General features: G+C 41.5%; 1 protein-coding gene across 4 annotated transcripts in view; it reads left to right on the forward strand.

The window, feature by feature from the left end:
* Positions 1 to 17778, forward strand: part of ehbp1 (EH domain binding protein 1) — a 131006-nt gene that overhangs the window by 96213 nt on the left and 17015 nt on the right. For all 4 annotated transcript variants that reach the window (XM_084561373.1, XM_084561375.1, XM_084561376.1 and 1 more), the window contains 3 exons: positions 168 to 306; positions 818 to 918; positions 3809 to 3932. In XM_084561373.1, coding sequence (XP_084417499.1) covers positions 168 to 306; positions 818 to 918; positions 3809 to 3932 — 364 coding nt within the window. The remainder of the gene's footprint in view (positions 1 to 167; positions 307 to 817; positions 919 to 3808; positions 3933 to 17778) is intronic.

Consider the following 17778-nt stretch of genomic DNA (forward strand, 5'->3'; position numbering starts at 1 on the left):
TGTTTTTGTTTTTACACCACTTCTTGAAGTTGTATTTCGTCATTAGTTTTTCTTTTTCACTGTACAGACACATTTGTTTACAGCAGGTTAAGCGACACATAATGAGTCAGCTTCCATTTCCAACCACTCTGACACAGCGTTGATAATACTTTCTCTGTGTCTGACAGAATAACGCTGAGGAGCTGCGAGCGGAGCGACTGCGCAGAGCCACGGAAAGGTTGCGAAGCCCAGTCGTCTTCAACAAGGATTCTGCAGTCAGGAAAACACAGCTGAAGTCCTTCAGTCAGTATGTGGAGAACAGACCAGGTGGGTGACAATTGAACACACATACCACTACAGTACAGTACATTGCATAGAGTATTTACCCAGGGAGGTATGTTTCCCCCTGCAGCACTTCACACACATACATCCAGTTCACACAGAGGCAGTTAACTGTCAACGGTTTCCACAAACACAGATCTATGAAAACCTGCAATCATTCATGATATTTAGCTTAGCACAATAAATACAGGTCTTAAATACATAATCCAAGATATGAGAAACATGCAAATCAACCATAACAGTTGAATCAGGCATCTGTGAAGTGATAAATCAAGTAAGAAATGTTTGTTTGGAAGAAGTGCCGGTACTCCTTAACACAAACAAATGTATGCTGACAATAAGGATGACATTATTACTTTATAAGAGTAAAAACAACAAGTCTGAACAAACCAGTCTGTCAACTAAGTATAAGCTCCTTAATTTTAAATGTTTTGCTTTGGATGACAAAGATTGATCTTATGTTAATGTCTGTCCATCTTTACTTTCATTCCCCCAGAGGTGAAAAGACAAAAGTCAGTTCCTGAGGACCTGAAGAAGGCTGAGGAGGACAGAGGTTCACCAACCGAGGTCGATATCCGCAGGCCATTTGAAGAGGAGGTTTGGTGCTTTTTTTTTTTTCTCTCAACTTCTGTTTTTAGTCCTCGTGCGCCCAAGTCTCAACTCTTGCTTATGCTTCTTCACCATTGTGAGTCTATGATCACGCTGAACCGGAAGTCAACCATGGGAGTTAGCAGCGGGAACTAGTGGCGAGAAGACATAGTGTTATACATTTAGGAGAGTTTATATGTACAGAAGATCAGGGGTGCAATAATAAATGCAGAGATGAGTGTTTAGCCTGTTGTTTCTCCCTTTATCTAAACATAGATGACTGAACTATCATGCCTATTTCAAAGAGATGGATACACTGATTTTCACTAGTGTTTATTGTGGGTTATATTTTATGTTTTATATGTTACTCCTATATGTTACCTTAGCCTCTTGTAATATTACTTGTTAGGTTTTCTTTTGTAAACTGAGTATTCACATTGTAGTAGGAAGCCATATTGAAGTTTTTAGATTTTAAGTGCCCACATTTTCTTCACTATCCATCATGTGCATATAAACAATAACCTGAACAATCTCAAATTGTCTCATGTAAAAAGAAAATTAACTATTTGGGACTGGGAATACAGACAATTGGCTGCTTTCTATATAATTTTGCACAGAAGTTGATTTTACAGCTGACAGAAACAGTTCATTGAGCATGTTTGTGGTTTTTATTGTACTGAATAGTGTATATTTTCATTTCGGATTTGATGATTTTGGGGTATTTTTGGGCCCAATATGTTAACAGTAGGTTTAAGCAAAAAAATTTAAAAATAATAATTATCAGATCATATAGGTGTGTGTAAGTCGTGCTGAAAAACATAACATACCAAACATGGGTATCGTAAACATATTTATATGTGGTATATAAAGGCAAAATCAAAAGTATTCAAAAACGGCCAAAATAGGCTAAGACTCCTATGGGTTGTACATTTTGTACCTACAGCATACATGTGACTTGTGACCATAAGTCAGGTTTTCATAGTCACCAAGTCTTTGGTGAATATCAGCTGCTCTGCCATTTAGAGGCGTGTGTCTTTGCACAGAAGTTGTGTGTCTGCAAGTATACACACACACACACACTTCACACTGTCTCATCAGCCTGTGCATACAAAGAGTGTAAGAATGCTATTATTTCAGTGACTGTGTGTGTGTGTGTGTGTGTGTGTGTGTGTGTGTGTGTGTGTGTGTGTGTGTGTGTGTGTGTGTGTGTGTGTGTGTGTGTGTGTGTGTGTGTGTGTGTGTGTGTGTGTGTGTGTGTGTGTGTGCGCGTGCGCGCGCGCGCGTGCGCATGCCACTGGAGACCATGGGGTGAATCTCTCTTCCCAAGCAGCCCTCTCCTACCCTCGACCCTACACCCTACACCCTCCACCCCAGTCCCATCCACACACACACACCACCCTCCTCCCAGTGCCTGGGCCCCAGGGTTAATGGGTGTTCAACCTTTCCATTATCCCGATCAGCCAAGAATTACCTGCTGAATGATGTTTGCATTAATATAATATATATGGTAATTTCCCTCCTCTTAATTACGGCTGGGCCGAGCGCGGCAAGGGGAGTGGGCTGATCATGTGTAAAATTGATTTGCCAAGGAAAAATATGGTGATAGAGCGAGAGCGCGCAAGGAGGAGGAGGGAACAGAGGCTGTAGGGAATCAACACACACACACACACACACTCTTGCACAAATCACACATGCACAGAGCCGCACAGATGCACACATGCTGGAAAGAGTACAGAAAAAAGTGCTGGCCTGGGTGGAATGGGGAAAAAAAAAAACTTTCTCTCCTGTTCACTAGTTCTCCTTCCCATTAAGAAAAATGAAGTGCATCAGCAATAAAATGGAGATATTTCTTCGGATGCATCCTCAGTGGTGAATTTGAATAAACATTTTCTTCACTCAGAGGAGTTTCTCTGAAGAATAGCAAACAGCCAGGAGACAGAGGTGAAGAGGGGTCAGAAATGGAGTGTGTATTAAGTGCCTATATCTGTAGAGTGATGGGTGTGAGTCTGAGTATGTACATTTATGGAGTGGTTGGTAGTGTATGTGTGCAGAGCTGAATCGTAGTTTATTTTAAGGGACTGTGGAGACATTTAACCTACAGGTGGGTAAAGACTACACTGCAAAAATTATCCATCTCAGTAATAAATACACCTCTTATATGATTTTACAAATAAACAAAATGAAAGTTTGTTGAAAAGTCCTATTCCTCCACACACTTAAAGAAGATAGAGCTTAATATTTGATTCTGTTGATTCTGAATTTAGTACTCGATGCTGGAATTGGTTAGTTTAAGGTGAAAGTGCTGTTAGGAATGTTATGGTTATGATTATGGATACCTAAATTACTTGGACTGAGCTGTAGAAACAGAATATCAATTGTTATTTTTATGGTTAATCAGTTGATCAGTTAATCATCAATAACATGAACAGATTAATGAAAACTGCTTAAAATGTGCGTTCCCAAGTGTCTGGTACAAATAAACACTCACTTGAATATGTCTTAATGTACAGTACTGCAAGAAAGCTGTAAAGGGATTTTGAACATGTCTGAGAGGAATTCAGAAATGTCAAAGAAAACTCAGTAAACAAGAGGCAGCAACAGTTGTCACTGTTTTCTGGTGAAGTTGTATTTTGTTTTATGCAAGGGCGATTTGTGGACATACATTTTAAAACATTTGAACTCTTCCTTCTGCTTTGTTTCTTCTTTTAATTTCTTTTTCATTCCTGTCACTTTGTTTTATTTTCAACCACCTTTATTACTTCATCTCTCCGCCCTCTCTCATTCTGGCTTATCCCTCTGTCTTTTTTATTTCCTCTCTCTGTTTAATGCTATATCTCACTACTCCTCCTTTTCTCTCAATAACTATTCTCTCTCTCTCTCTTTCTCTCTCGGTTGACAGAAGGCGTTCAAAGACACCAGTCAGTATGTGGTTGGGGAGCTGTCTGCACTGGAGAGCGAGCAGAGGCACATAGACGCCCGAGCAGCTCGCGTGGAGAAGAGGCTGCGCTATCTCATGGACACAGGTACCCCAAGCCCAATTACACTGGAAAAACTGTTTTGGCAAATTGAGCGTACGCACGCACACACACATCACTGTGTATTTATGTGTGTGTTTGTGTGTGAGGGAGAGAGCGAGAGAGGGAGCGGGAGAGGGAGAGAGAGAGAACCTTTGAAGCCTCTCCCCCCTTTTCCCTCCCTCTTGGTTGAATGTTGCGCGATGGAGCGCTGGGTGGATATGAAAGGAGGGGATGGGGGGATGAGGGAGGAGGAGAAGGTGGAGAAGGGAGGGGATGGGTGGGTGGGGAGGAAGAGCGGGGGAGTGTGTGTCGGGGATGGGAGAAGAAGGGAGACCTCTCTGGGCTGGGGTGATAAGGGAGCCCTTCATGGGGGAAACGATAACTGGGTGCGATAGCAGAGCCCCAGCCGAAGTCTCCGCTGCAGCCGTTTGCCAGCCGCGGCCCCAGCCAGCCAGCATCCACACTATTGAACAGTGCGCTCAGCCATGCACGGCTACACACACACACACACACACACACACACACACACACACCCTCCTTCCCCTAGTACATATCTGGCCTTCATTGATATGCTGTATAAGGAAAGACGGGGGTGAGTTAAAGGAAGGAGAGAGGGAGAGGCAAAGAAATGGCAAAGAAAAAAAAAAGGCAACACAACATGAGCACTGACACAGTTCACAAATCCACGACAGACACACACAAATGCTTACACACTCGCGCATACAAAGTGCAATGTGGTTTGGCATACGGAGATTCGGAAGGTTTTTATTTAAGATTTGGCCGGGGGTAAAGCCTTGTTAAGACATGAGACAGTGTGCCGAGCCAAAAGAGAGGCCTTGGCTCCGTTAAGTCCCTAACTGAAATTGGAGAATACCATCCCATTTATGATACTAAACCATCCCATTCCTCACCCAAGAATGCTGCAGGAAAAAACACGGTTCCAGGAAGTGTAAAATTTTGATGTTTGCAAATGTTCTGAAAGTGTGTGTACAGTATTTGCCGTAGTTATTTAGTGGCAGCTCTCATGTTCTCTCTGATATATCAGCTCCTAACTTGGTGGATTTAGACCCCAAAATCCTAAAAAGCCAACACAGGGGAGGGTAGTAGAAGGGGGCTTTAGAAAAGAAAACTGGGGCGCAGGGATTTGCGCTCACCTTCCCCATCCCATTTGGGTCCTGATATCGAAGCTATCTCTCCACTGTTTGTTGTGTTCACTTTCCTCCTTTTCTCGCCTCTCTCCCTGCCTCTGTGCCCTCTCCCCCTGTCGGAGCACATGCCATTGTGTCAATCTGAAGGGCTGTTTTTCCTTCTTCTCCTTCACCCACTGTTAAAGCAGCCCTAGCCAGCAAGACGCCGAGTTATTTACTTTCAAACACCTTCAGCCATAAAGATTTCTCTTTATATCACTATATAAGTATATATACACACCTGCAGTCCCCTCCTGAAAATATGATTCACGAGAAAAAGAAGAGGGGGACAACAGGAAAGTGAGGACAAAATAATAAATTGATATCTGTGTGTGTGTGTGTGTGTGTGTGTGTGTGTGTGTGTGTGTCTATATATATATATATATATATATATATATATATATATATATATATATGACATTTTGACAGTGCCAGCATTTGTCAGCCATTTTAAAGTTGCTTAGCTGTGAGACCATGGTCATTATAAATCCTCAAATTGGAGCCCGGGTTGACATTGCATTGGAGGAAAAACTTCTTACATGATGTTGAATACCTTGCTCACTTCCTGAAAGTGCATTCCTTTTCCATATCTCGTTTTGCAGCACTTATCCCAAAGACCCATCCAATAGGTTATAGATTGTACCTGTAGGCCAGAGTCTGGAGGCGTCAGGCTGAGATGCACCAGTGACAGGTGGTCACTAAAGTAACCTTTATCACCTCAGCAACTGAGGTCACCTTTCTATATGCTGTCATAGATGATAGATATTTTTCTCAGAACCCAGACTGAACTCACGGCTGATTGGCTGTGAGCAAAATATCCACTATTGATCCATCACATCTCACTGGTGCCTCTACTTTTCTAAAAAAATAAATAAATAAAATAATACCAAGAATATACCACCAGCTGCCAGCCAAATGTTGGTATTTTTCACTCTGCCAGATACAGCTTTTTAAATAGTCCAGAAGTTATTTTATTTCCATAGTCTACGTGTTTGTTCTGATTGAATCATAGACAATTACACACCACAGAAAACATCAAATCTTGATGACCATTTCAACAGGCGCTGATAATAATTCTGAAAAAGTTGGCCTTCAGAATTCAGAATCAGAGACATAATCACCTTTATGTGAAGGCTTGCTGGTTGCAGGTTTCTGGCACAGTCCAGTGCCTTATTCATTGTACCAATTGGTACCCAAGTGCACGATACATTTTGTCTCCTAGCACTCACTCATTATTAACATGTGTGACCCAATACCTGACAACTGCCACCAATGTCTATTGGCTCCCTCCGTTCCATCTCTACACAAGGTAACCCAACTCTAAATCACCCATATCAGGTCCTGGGATCCTAGTGATACAATCCTCAAGTGCTTAAAGACATGTACTTTCCAAACTTAAGACACCGTAGTTCTGGACACAGTGTCTGTTACCATGCTTGTTTGTACTGGCACTACTTTGCATAAATACTACATCACCTCTCATCAAATGACAAGGATCATGACTTAGAAACAGCTCTGACCCTGTAAAAACATTTTGACACGTTTATGATCTTTTCTTTTCAGCCCCAGTAAAACCCACTTTTGATTCTGTCAGCTGGGCTGTCATCACTTTCTAACAGCTCTTTTTGTTAAAACAGAAACACTAAAATACAACCTCTCTCACCACTCTACTGTCAGCGTTAATTTCACATGTCCTAATCCACACTGAAACCATTTATGAGACACCAAACATCTGCAAACTTTGGCCGGGGGTTCAATTGTGATCTCTGCAAAAGATCCGATAATAAGCATCTCAGTTGGATAACGTAGGTCAGAAATCCAAAATAGAGGTCCTCTGAAGGCTGAACGTTACAATGTTAGTGAGAGGGAGTAAAATCTACTGTTTATGTATTGAGAGATTTTCAAACCCATTCGTGAGTTTTTATTTAAAGGTTTGCTGTGCTTAAGAATTAGAAGAAATATGAACTATTGTATGAATGTATAGTATAATGTATATGAACTTATAGTTATCCATCTGTGTGTGAGTGTAGGTTTATATCCAGTCTTCCTAAGCAGGGTACATGTGCAGAGTAATCATAGCATTGCGTACGGTCATATGATTCAGACCTCTCGAGGTAAGTTTGGGTGAGCTCAGTGTGCCGTGGAGCTGTGGTAGCGCGCAGCGTTGCTCGACTGACAGGCAGATGTGAACAGACAGACCGACTGACCCATGACTGATTGTTCATCTCTCTGCTCCACCAGCTGAAAGCCTGGGAAGATCCACTGTGCTCTGCTGGTCCACAGTATGCTTTCTTTGATATCACATGCTTTTGCTTTGTCATTCACTCTTCCTTTGGTTTTTTCACTAGAGTTTGTTCTCATAGATCACATGTAACATTTGAGAGAATGAATTACGTCCTTAATAATCTTTAGTTTTTAATTATCTCCTTTTTTTGTGCTAATTTGTCATTTTTTTGTGCTTTTTCTTTCAGTACTCTCCTTTCTTTTTTTGTCTTTTTCTCCCTCTTTTCTTCACAAACCTCTCTGCATCACTTCTTATTTTCTCAGTTCCTTTTTACCCCTGTGAATCTCAATTTCTCCATTTGTTCTCTCACCCATTCTCTCCCCATCTCCCTCCTTTTCCACACATCTACCCCCCTCCTCCCCTGGTTTGGGCACAATGCAGCTTTCTGCGGCATTTTCTATTACGCAGCGGTCCTCCCCAGATGAATCCAAAGTAATTGGGGTGGTTAATTTATTTACTCAGAGGCAGTTCACAGCACATTAAATAATAGAGATAATTGAACAAGAATTGTCAAGTGTCTTCTGATATCAGACACATTACAGGAGGGAGTGTGCATAAAACTCCATTTCTATGCCCCCATTGTTTATGGTAATTAAGTACACAGATTTATTCCTTGGTTGCCTTCCAAGCTTATGGCAAGCGCCATTGTTGTCTTCTATTAATATGTAATCAGTAAATAGTTTAATTTTCTAATCTGCGGTTGGAGAATTCACTTTCTAACAACTCTTAATTACTGCTGGCCTCTAATGAGTCTCGCCAAGCCGAAGCAACCAGCCAATCAGAGGCCAGGATTGGGTCGGGGGGGAATTTGAATTCCTGCAGCGTCCCCCCCTCGACTAATGAACTTGTTATTCTTGCACCACCGGGAGCACTGTCCTTCACACATGTAACATTAAGAGAGTGTTTCACCTCCTTCAGCAGACCAAATGTTTATAGGGGTTTATTGATTATATGAGAAGAATATTGCACTTGAATCGAAGGATGAAAATTCCTATATTGGAATATTATTATTATATGGCATCTGCTGTCTTTACTATTGAAGTATCCACCAGCCTTTTTAAACAATGCACTAAAAATGCAAAATAGCCTGGACAGATTTAAAAGCATCATTATTATTTTTTTAATTTTCTGTTACGATACCATGCGCTTCTATAGACGCTTGTAATGCTTCTGACCTTGGCATTGTAATTTTCTAAAGGTATTGTTACACAGTAAAACATATCAAACACTTCTTATTGAAAATTCAGCTTTTGCCATGAAGAGGTATTCAAATGCGTCATGTACCCTTTCCAGAAAATCCCCTGGCCCCTGTTTGAATATATCTCAGCCACCCCCTACCTGGCCCTTGCACCTATTTACGCACACCTCCCATTTCAAATAGCTATATAACCTGCAACAATGGACGCAATTATCCAAATAATGGCACTTAGCCGCACTGCAAAGCTGCCCCTCACCTACTGCGCATTTGATAAGAGATAAACAAGCAGGGAGAGGATGAGAATGAGTTTTAGCTCTCCCAGATTAACATATGTTTAAAAATTGCACTCGAAGCCGATAAGATTGACACAGGGTTTTTATGGCGCGCGCTCCTTTAATCTGCCTTTGTGTCTGCGAGTCGACGAGAGAAGAATGGCACAAGGAGGAATCCAGCGAAAGCTTAATGTACTTTACACATGCGGCCTATCCCCCTCAGTATCTGAGCAAGGGACAGAAGGGACTGTCAGTGCCTTCACACTGGAAAGGGCTTCAGCTTGTGATTGTGTGGAGGATTGCAGGACGTGAACAGCTTAAATGTCAACCTGTGGCTCTAAATCCCATTTGTCCAACGACGGCCTACAGGAAACTTTTATTCCTCTAATTGTTTTGGTTTTTTATGTTTTGTTTTCAATCTAGTAGAAATCAGTTTTCAGCTGCACCTGCTCCAAAATTGTGGAAATACTACTCAGATGTTTTTAATATCTACGGGTGATAGAATTTCTTTTCCTTCTTTGAAAGCAGTGAGCCAAGCGCTAATGCTGATAGTGTACAGATAGTTGTGACTGAGTGTGTGTTATGTTTATATTTCTTCAGTATCCAGTGTGCCAGCCTCTCACTCTTTTTCCCATGTCTCTCATTCTAATCCAGCATTGTGGCAGCGTCATCTTATAGTTTGGCCAAAGATTTAAGCCCCCCCCCCCCCCCCCCCTCTCTCTCTCTCTCTCTCTCTCTCTCTCTCTCTCTCTCTCTCTCTCTCTCTCTCTCTCTCTCTCTCTCTCTCGCACTTGTCACTGCAACACAAACAACATGTGCAGCTTTAAGTATATTATCAGGGCCAGTTCTTTCACAAACGTATTGCTGAAGAAGCTTAACATTAATTATTGTAACTTTGGGCAGATTACATCCATGCCCGCCTTGTAAGAGTACGCTGACTCATCTTGACCTCCTATACGAGAGCTTAAAGACACAAGAATGGCATTTTACCAACATTAATGGGATAACCAGTCTAATCTTTCTGCACTGAGAGAACAAAAAGTGTTTGGACTATAATACGCTCCCCAGTTCACAGACTGAAAGATGGCAGGAGAGCAGTTTCGATGCTGGCATTTTTGCTTTTGCTCTGTGGGGGAAACTTCTTCAATTCAAAAGTGAGTCAAGTAACATTACGTTTCACATACGGCTCTCCTTTGAATCCCCCAAAATAAACACAGGCTATGCTGCAGGCTTGTCCACTGTGTGAATTCTGATTGAAACTGCCGAGAAGAGAGATTGTGACTATTGTTTATCCATAATCACAGACCAAATTTGTAAGCTAAGCTCATGGCAACTGAGATAGACAGAGCCAAGAGAAGATGTGCTCCTTTTTTGAAGCCTTCGGTCATTTTCATGTTGTTGTTGTTACGAACAGAGCACTCACTTTCAATCGAATGGTTTTGTGTTAGACCGCAGTGGAATGTGTTTGTGGTCATCATGGATTCACTTCAGGAGCAAATGCACCATTCCTCCCTATGGGGAAGAAAAGAAATCTGGGGATCACTCCTTTAAAACCCATTGCCTTTTTCTTGCCTTTGAGGGGACAAAACAAAGGATTTGAGCTTTTTTTTTTGTTTTGTTTTGTGTAAAATGTGTGTGTGACTCCAAGGTTCAACTGGGTCAGAACACAGATTAACCCCTCACCACACACACACACACAGGCACTCCCATTCCCGCTCATGCCCTTAATCTCCTCGGCCATTTGAATGTTTGAGCAGCAAAACAATTTAATTAGTCAACTTGCAAGGACTATGCGCAGGCGACCAGTGCGTAGCTCCCCCTCCTTCCACCCTCATAGTCCAGCACAGTGACACCACCCTCACTCCCAGATGTGCACCGCTCCTCTTTTCTTTTCTTTTTTTCCCTCTTTTCTCCAGCTCGGTGTCAGCCTTTCATACATTCTTTAACAGTGGGGATGAAAGGGGGATTTTTAGGAAGATTAGGGAATGGGATCCTCTAGGCATTGTCTGAGAATCTTCAGATAAAACGAGCTGGGTGGATGGAGTCAACGGGAGGGAGGGAGTTTGTTAGGAGGGAGGGGAAGGGGGTGTAGCTGCTCGCCACAGCCAAAAGAAGTTGTTGATTTGTTTGTGAATTATTGTTTGCTGCTTCTCCTTTTTCTACACTACCTTCGTCTGCTGCTTTGTTTATTTTTTTTCATTGGTTCTCTTTTAAAATGAAAGGTGTACTCAGCTTTTCCGCGGCCTGCCAGCGATAGCGCCGATTAACATTTTCAGCCGAGGGGTGAGTAAGTGGAGAAGAAGGGGAGGAGGGTGTTGGAGAGAATCGGGAGATGGACAATGGCCGCTTATGATAATCTGCTCTTTATTGGAGCATCCCGCCAATGCTTTCATCAGCCGCCTCTCTGCCGGAGACCCCATGCAGTAGCCGGTCCAAACTGTGCTGGAAGCTGCCAAACACATCGTCACAGACAAGCGAATCTAGAATACACACGCCCAGAGAGCTAACACAACGCAATCACACTTTTTAGCGGCATAGTGATCCACACAACCAGTTAAATCATTTTGATTTGAGTTATTCTGTGCTACAGCTTTTAATACACCTGTTTTGCGCTTTTACAATTTTTTTGTAGTTTTTTTGTGTATTAATGTAAACTTTCTTCCATCTTTTGGGAATATTTTTATGTAGCTGAGATTCACTTGAAATATTTATATTTGTATTTTTTTTCCTTTCTGTGATGTTAATTATTATTTAATTTACAAATTGCAACCCGGGCACATAATTGAATTTTAACCTTGCAGTCAATTAATCAAGCCTTTCTTATGATAACGGATGTGGTGGCACTCAACAATTCAGGTTAATGACAGAGGTTTGGCCAGTAATTACACCATTCACTTGCTAACACAGCTGCTCGCCATGCTACCGTTGTCATCACCCCCTTCACACACACACTCCTCCCCATTTCCCATTGTAATGAGCACTCCAGGCTACAAATACCAACAGCTGTCTTTCCCAATACATTTCCATTTAAATATCTATTTAAACACTGCAATTTTGCATCTGTGTATTGAATCAAAGCTCAAGCCAGGGCCAGAGGCATTAGCAGCCTGGTGTTGGTGTCACTTGTAATGCTTTTCCACATTGGGGATTTATTTGTCACATTTACAAACGCATTAGGAACAATGCAAATTAATTGTGTATATTCAACTAGGCTAAAGACCTCATTCTTTAGTAGAAAGATTTTGAAGGTATGATGAATGTTTTTAACGGAAATAAATCGATTTAATCGTGCAGTAAAAAGGGCAAATGGATGCTAATTTCTAAGAGGAATGAGATGGGCAGGGTGTAAAAATGAAGGAGGACTGAGTGAAATGATTGTGTAACAGCAAGAGATGAGGGAGGAAGCGGACAAATCGCAGCACAGAGATGTAAGAAGGATGACTAATGTTGTTAGCAGAGCCATTACTGGTCCGCAGATTAATTCATTAAGTAAATTCATCGTTCACCTCCCCTCGGCCTCTTGTCACAAGGCGTGTAATATGACACCCCTCAAATTTGTTCTAACATCTACCCCAGGGGGGGTTGACACACACAGACACACAACCACACACATACACACACCCTCCTCCCTCTCCCTCTCTTTGAGAGGGTGGGGGGTTCTCCACTGGGGGTTATCACTACTCTCTCCATCACACTTTTTCATTCAGACATTTCTCCGCTCTTTACAATTAAACATAGCAGTCTTGTGAGTGACTCAACCCTCACTTGCCAGTTCATTAGGTACACCAGTGAAAAGGAATACATTTTATTATAACAGTCCTACACTAAAGCCAGTTCATGATTGTTCATGAACTGGATTGAATTTAACACAAACTATTTCTGTTTTTTAGCCTTGCCCACTGGCTGAAATGAGGTTGTCAAAAAATTCAATAGTACTTCAAGCCACAACCTCCAAAACAAATGCTAAATACCATAACCTTGGATAAGTACAAGATTGTTATATTAGAATGCATTCGTTTTCATGGATTAAAGCAAATGGCAGTACTTCTTTCAATTCTATTTTGTAAATCGTTGCCTGTTCAGGTTGTTACCACTGATAGTTTGAGCTGTTAACTATACTAAACCTTTTTTCTATTATAATCTAGTATTCTACCTACTTAATACTTACTGATACCTATTAATACTTTTTATATTTTTGTACAGTACATACTTAATTTTGTGTACAGATACTTTGTGTTACGATTCTAACCCTTCTGCTGCTGTAACAGCGGCAAATGTCTGTATGTTATCTTAGTATATTGAGTCATTTTTCACATTTTGTTGATATAATATATATCTAATGATGCATAAACTAATATAAATTTGGCATCTGGTTAAAGAGAATCAAGATTATAAGTCTGTCCTGACATTTATTACCTGCTGTTAAATTTTGACAATTTAAATTAATTTCAGTCTTCCCCCAAAAAGCTTGATACCCAGACGTATTGTAATCGCCGTACATTCTCCTAGAGCATGGTGATTCCACATCCAAATCCCTACAGATTTATGCTGTTTGTGTTAAGCTGCCCCAATTAACACCATCAACAGGTACCAAGGTTTACACTAGCACTAAATCAACTCGTGTTTCTCCACCCCCTCTAAGCTCCCCGAATGGTTCACACCTCAGTGTGTGTGTAAACACATACTCAGGCAGCTAAACCACCTGGCTTAACCTTAGTTTAGCCCCACCGAGCCGTGGCTTATGTGGCGAGTTTCAACAGTGATTCCATGACAGCGTTTTTAGCTCTGCAGCTGCAAGTGGCAGGGAGGAATGCCTCTGTGTTTCAGCATCATTGTACAGAAATTAGTTGATAGAAGAAAGTCACTCCAGAAATATGCTCTGTAATATATTATATTATAAATAATAAATCAGTATGTGACTTTTTCTTAAAGTCCAACCCTTATTGGTCATACACCTGGTTGCAGTTATAATAGTTTAATCGCTTTCGAGTCTGACCTGTGATAACTGAGATAAGAGTATTTCGATTTAGGTTGGTAAGAAAAAAAGTCTTTTAATTTACCAGCCTTGTTTCAGACTGATTTCAAGTTGATATATATGTAATATATAATACAAAAGTCAACGAACAAGCCATGTTTTTCTTGGTATGTTGTCTATTTTACTACATCCACTGGTAAATTAGTTTAAAGTGAAATTATTGTGTTTTATCTTTTAATTTCTACCCAACCCATTATATTCTGTATTCTGTATATATCCTTATTCTTTCGCTGACATCTGAATCCCTGAAGCTTTATTCCGTTTTAAATTAGCTAAAGCAAACTAAAATTATTGTGTTGTGGCTTTTAATTTCTGTGACGACGCGTCTCTCAGTGTCGTGTTTTTAAAGCGTCCACAACAAGGTTATAAATTTTAGCTTTTATTGAACATACTGGGCAGGGTCCAGCTAGATGGCATTGTAGCCCCCCTCTTCATGAGTCTCCAGCAAGCTGCACTGATGACGTAACCCCACCTCCACCTCCACTCCTGGCTACACTCAAGCAGAGCAGTCAGAAGAGAAAACGAACCCGGGGCCTAACAAATACATGAAGGTTTGGTTTAACTAAATCCCACAGATAATGGCTACTGTGTCAAAGACTAAAGATAGCGGGAGGGGTGGTGGTGGTGGATGGAGGGGGAGATTACTCTGGCGTTTTGCATCAGTTGCTTTCAGCTGGGTGGCCCTGCTTGTCAAAAAAAGAAGGGAGAGACGGACGGAAAGAGAGAAGGAGAGAAAAGCATTTAACGCAGCACATTGAGGAGAGGAGGGCTCTTAATGCCATCAAAGCAAGGGGAGAAATCAGCCATTAATTTATTCTGGGCCCTCACACACACACACACCCACACCCACACACACATTCATGCATGCAACCAGACAAGCGCACACACACACACACACACACACACACACACACCTACACACACACCATGTACACCCCTTCTGTTGTTTCCCCAATTGTTGATAATTTCAGTAACATCTGGTCCACGCCAGTCTTGGAAGCTCACCAGGATCGAGGTTGACAAAATGTTTCCACTGATCCCCTTTTATGTTCTCTACGTGTGTGTGTGTGTGTGTGTGTGTGTATGGGTGGGTGGGTGTGTGTGTGTGTGTGTGTGGGTGCGTGCGCGCGCGCACACCTTAAATGATTTGTGTGTGAACTAAATTATAGCCCTGATGTGAGGAGAAATATTTCCACCATAAGATTCAAGAGGAGAGGCAGATGACTGGGCTATTCAGTGGCTGATAAGAACTGATGGAGAGGTTAATAAGCTACACACCCAGGTCATCACAGGCATTTTACTGGGCTACAGAGGAGAAAGGAAGACGATGATGAGCGTGTGTGCGAGTGTGCATGTGCATGTGTGTGTGTGTTTCAGTTGTTGGAGTCGGATGAGTGCATCTCTGAATATCTACAGTCTCTACTTTGACATACTTTTAAAGGTCCCTGAGACTTGTCTCTGAATTATTACAGTTTTTAAACTTTTTTTCAGGTGAGACCAATGATTGGTGGTCATCTCATTATGAAGCAGCAAGACCGCATGACAAGCCTGTGCACATGAAGACACAAAAAGTTAAACAATAAAGAGAGAAAATTAAAGATTATCTTATTTACTCTTATTAGGAAAAAAAAATAAAGGAAGAGCTTTTGTTTTTAATTTATAGCTGACTATGACAGGTTTTCAGAAACAACACAGCATCACTGTAAAGCATTGGGTAGTGTACCATCTTTAGCCAAGTCATCAGCAGACTATTATTATACTTTTGATTCATTATTGCCTGGTCATAATTTGGCCATGAATATCTCATCTGTGAATTTGATGACTAATAAAGCTGCAGATAGCCAAACTCAATTCTTATTAGAATATGAGTCTGGTAACACGCCATTTGGAATTTTATTATGTGGCGTGTTTCAATTGATACAAAGAGAAAAATAAGTCCGCACACAATTGCATACAACCAATCAGAACAACAAATTATGTGACATATGCTTCTCAAAAAATGCTAACATGTTAACAGTTATTTCTTGTTAATATCCTTTACAAAAGACTCAATAGTGGTGTCTAAACATCATGCTTTTACGACTTTGTTGTAAATAAAATCAACTCAATGTGTAGTACTACGTCGCTGTTAATCTTCTGTCCACCATCACATAATGCCCACATATTTGATTTGCCTGGCGTAACGATTCCGAACAGATTCTCATGAAAATAAAAATGTTGGAGGAACTTTGGGCTTTTTGTCCAAGCCAAGCTGCAGCAGCAAGTGCTTTAATCTGTGTTACCAATGTCTCAAACTTCTGCATCAGCTACAGGCAAAGAGTTTTAAAGTCAAAGGCTGATCTAGCCCAACAATTCTCCAGTGACTTTAAAGTGATAATGTACACGAGCAAAAGAAGAACTTAATTTCATAAATATTTTATAATGGAGTTTTGTTAATCCACTTCACCTCTTCTTCAGCACATTTTAACACCAAGCATGGCATCGTTGTCATTCTCAAACACAGCTCAGGCTACTTAAATTTCCCACAATTCCCCTGTGTAACCTGAGGCTAGAAGCAAGCACCCCCACTGAGCAGAAGACAAAACACTTGAGCAGAAAAACAGACTAATCTCTTTCTCTCACTCAGTCTCTTTCCTCTCTCACAGTTCTGGTGGATACCCACAGTACACTGCTGTAATTTTGTAACTTAGCTCAAATTAAAAACAGCACGACTGAGAGTGTTTAAAGTAATGTTTATGCTTTTAGCGTGTCAGTCGAAATGTCCAGGAATTTTTTGAAGCTAGTTCTGCAGTTTTCACAATATATAAACTACATATTCCCTTAATGACTGATCATTGACATGTTAACTGTTATAGAGGAGCTGAGGAGTTCTGTGAATCAAATACAAATGGGTTTTAACAGGTGTAGCTGAAGATATTTTCCCACTGATCATCACCACTTCTATTGAGGTGGTTGATTTAAGAATCTCTCCCACTTTGTGTTGTAGCACTGAAGCCTAATAGAAGCCACCCCCCAAAGGTCTAAGCAAAGGCTCTCATTCTGAAAATAGAAAAAGATTCCAAGTAGAACCCTAGCATGGGGTCTCTCCTCTCTTCTCTCCCCCTTCATTCCTATCCTTGTCCCAGGGCTAATAGGGAGGCGCCGGGCGCCTTTCCTGCTCCCTATCACCCACTCACCTTAATAATAAAAGAGAGCCCCCTGTGGAAAGGAGCTAGCAGGAGCTGGTGAAGATCACGCTGGTAATAGGATGATGCCTTTTTGCCTTTTGTCATGAGATTATGAACGGGGATAGCCTCTCCTCGCCTCTCCTCTCTGCTCCTCCACTCGTCTTTACTCTTCCCACACACAGCTACAGACGTCCTGGAGGGCCCTGTCGAGTTGGAGTGGAGACAGGCGTAACTGAGGCTTTGTTGCTCTGCTTGTATGGTAAAAGGCTCGCTAATGAAATACCTTTTAGGGGGTATCGGCAGGTGAGCTCCCCAATCAGGCATTTCAGCAAAAACACACACAGGCCTACATACACTCACATATTCTCCATCTCCTCTCATCTGCCCCCTCTTGCTATATTAATTACCTGAAGTGCTGTGGCCTTGTAAAAAGCTCTCGATTCTGACGCTCTCTTCATCCAGCACGTCAGCCACAACGGCCTAAGCTAGCCTAAAGTGGGGGTGAAACAGAAAGGGAAGGATGACAATAGTAGTAATGAACACGGGTGACAATAATGAGAAAGGTAATTGAGAAATGGTGTATGGCAGGCCCCTTGATTTTCCTTTTCCAGCCCCAAGCTAAGTGGGGACAGGTTGAAAATCATCTTATTTAGAGCTCAGTTAAATGGTTTGTGTGGAGCGTTGCAGAGTTCAGGGATTTCTGACGCTA

Source organism: Chelon labrosus (assembly GCF_963514085.1).
Source record: "Chelon labrosus genome assembly, chromosome: 15".
Taxonomy (NCBI): domain Eukaryota; kingdom Metazoa; phylum Chordata; class Actinopteri; order Mugiliformes; family Mugilidae; genus Chelon; species Chelon labrosus.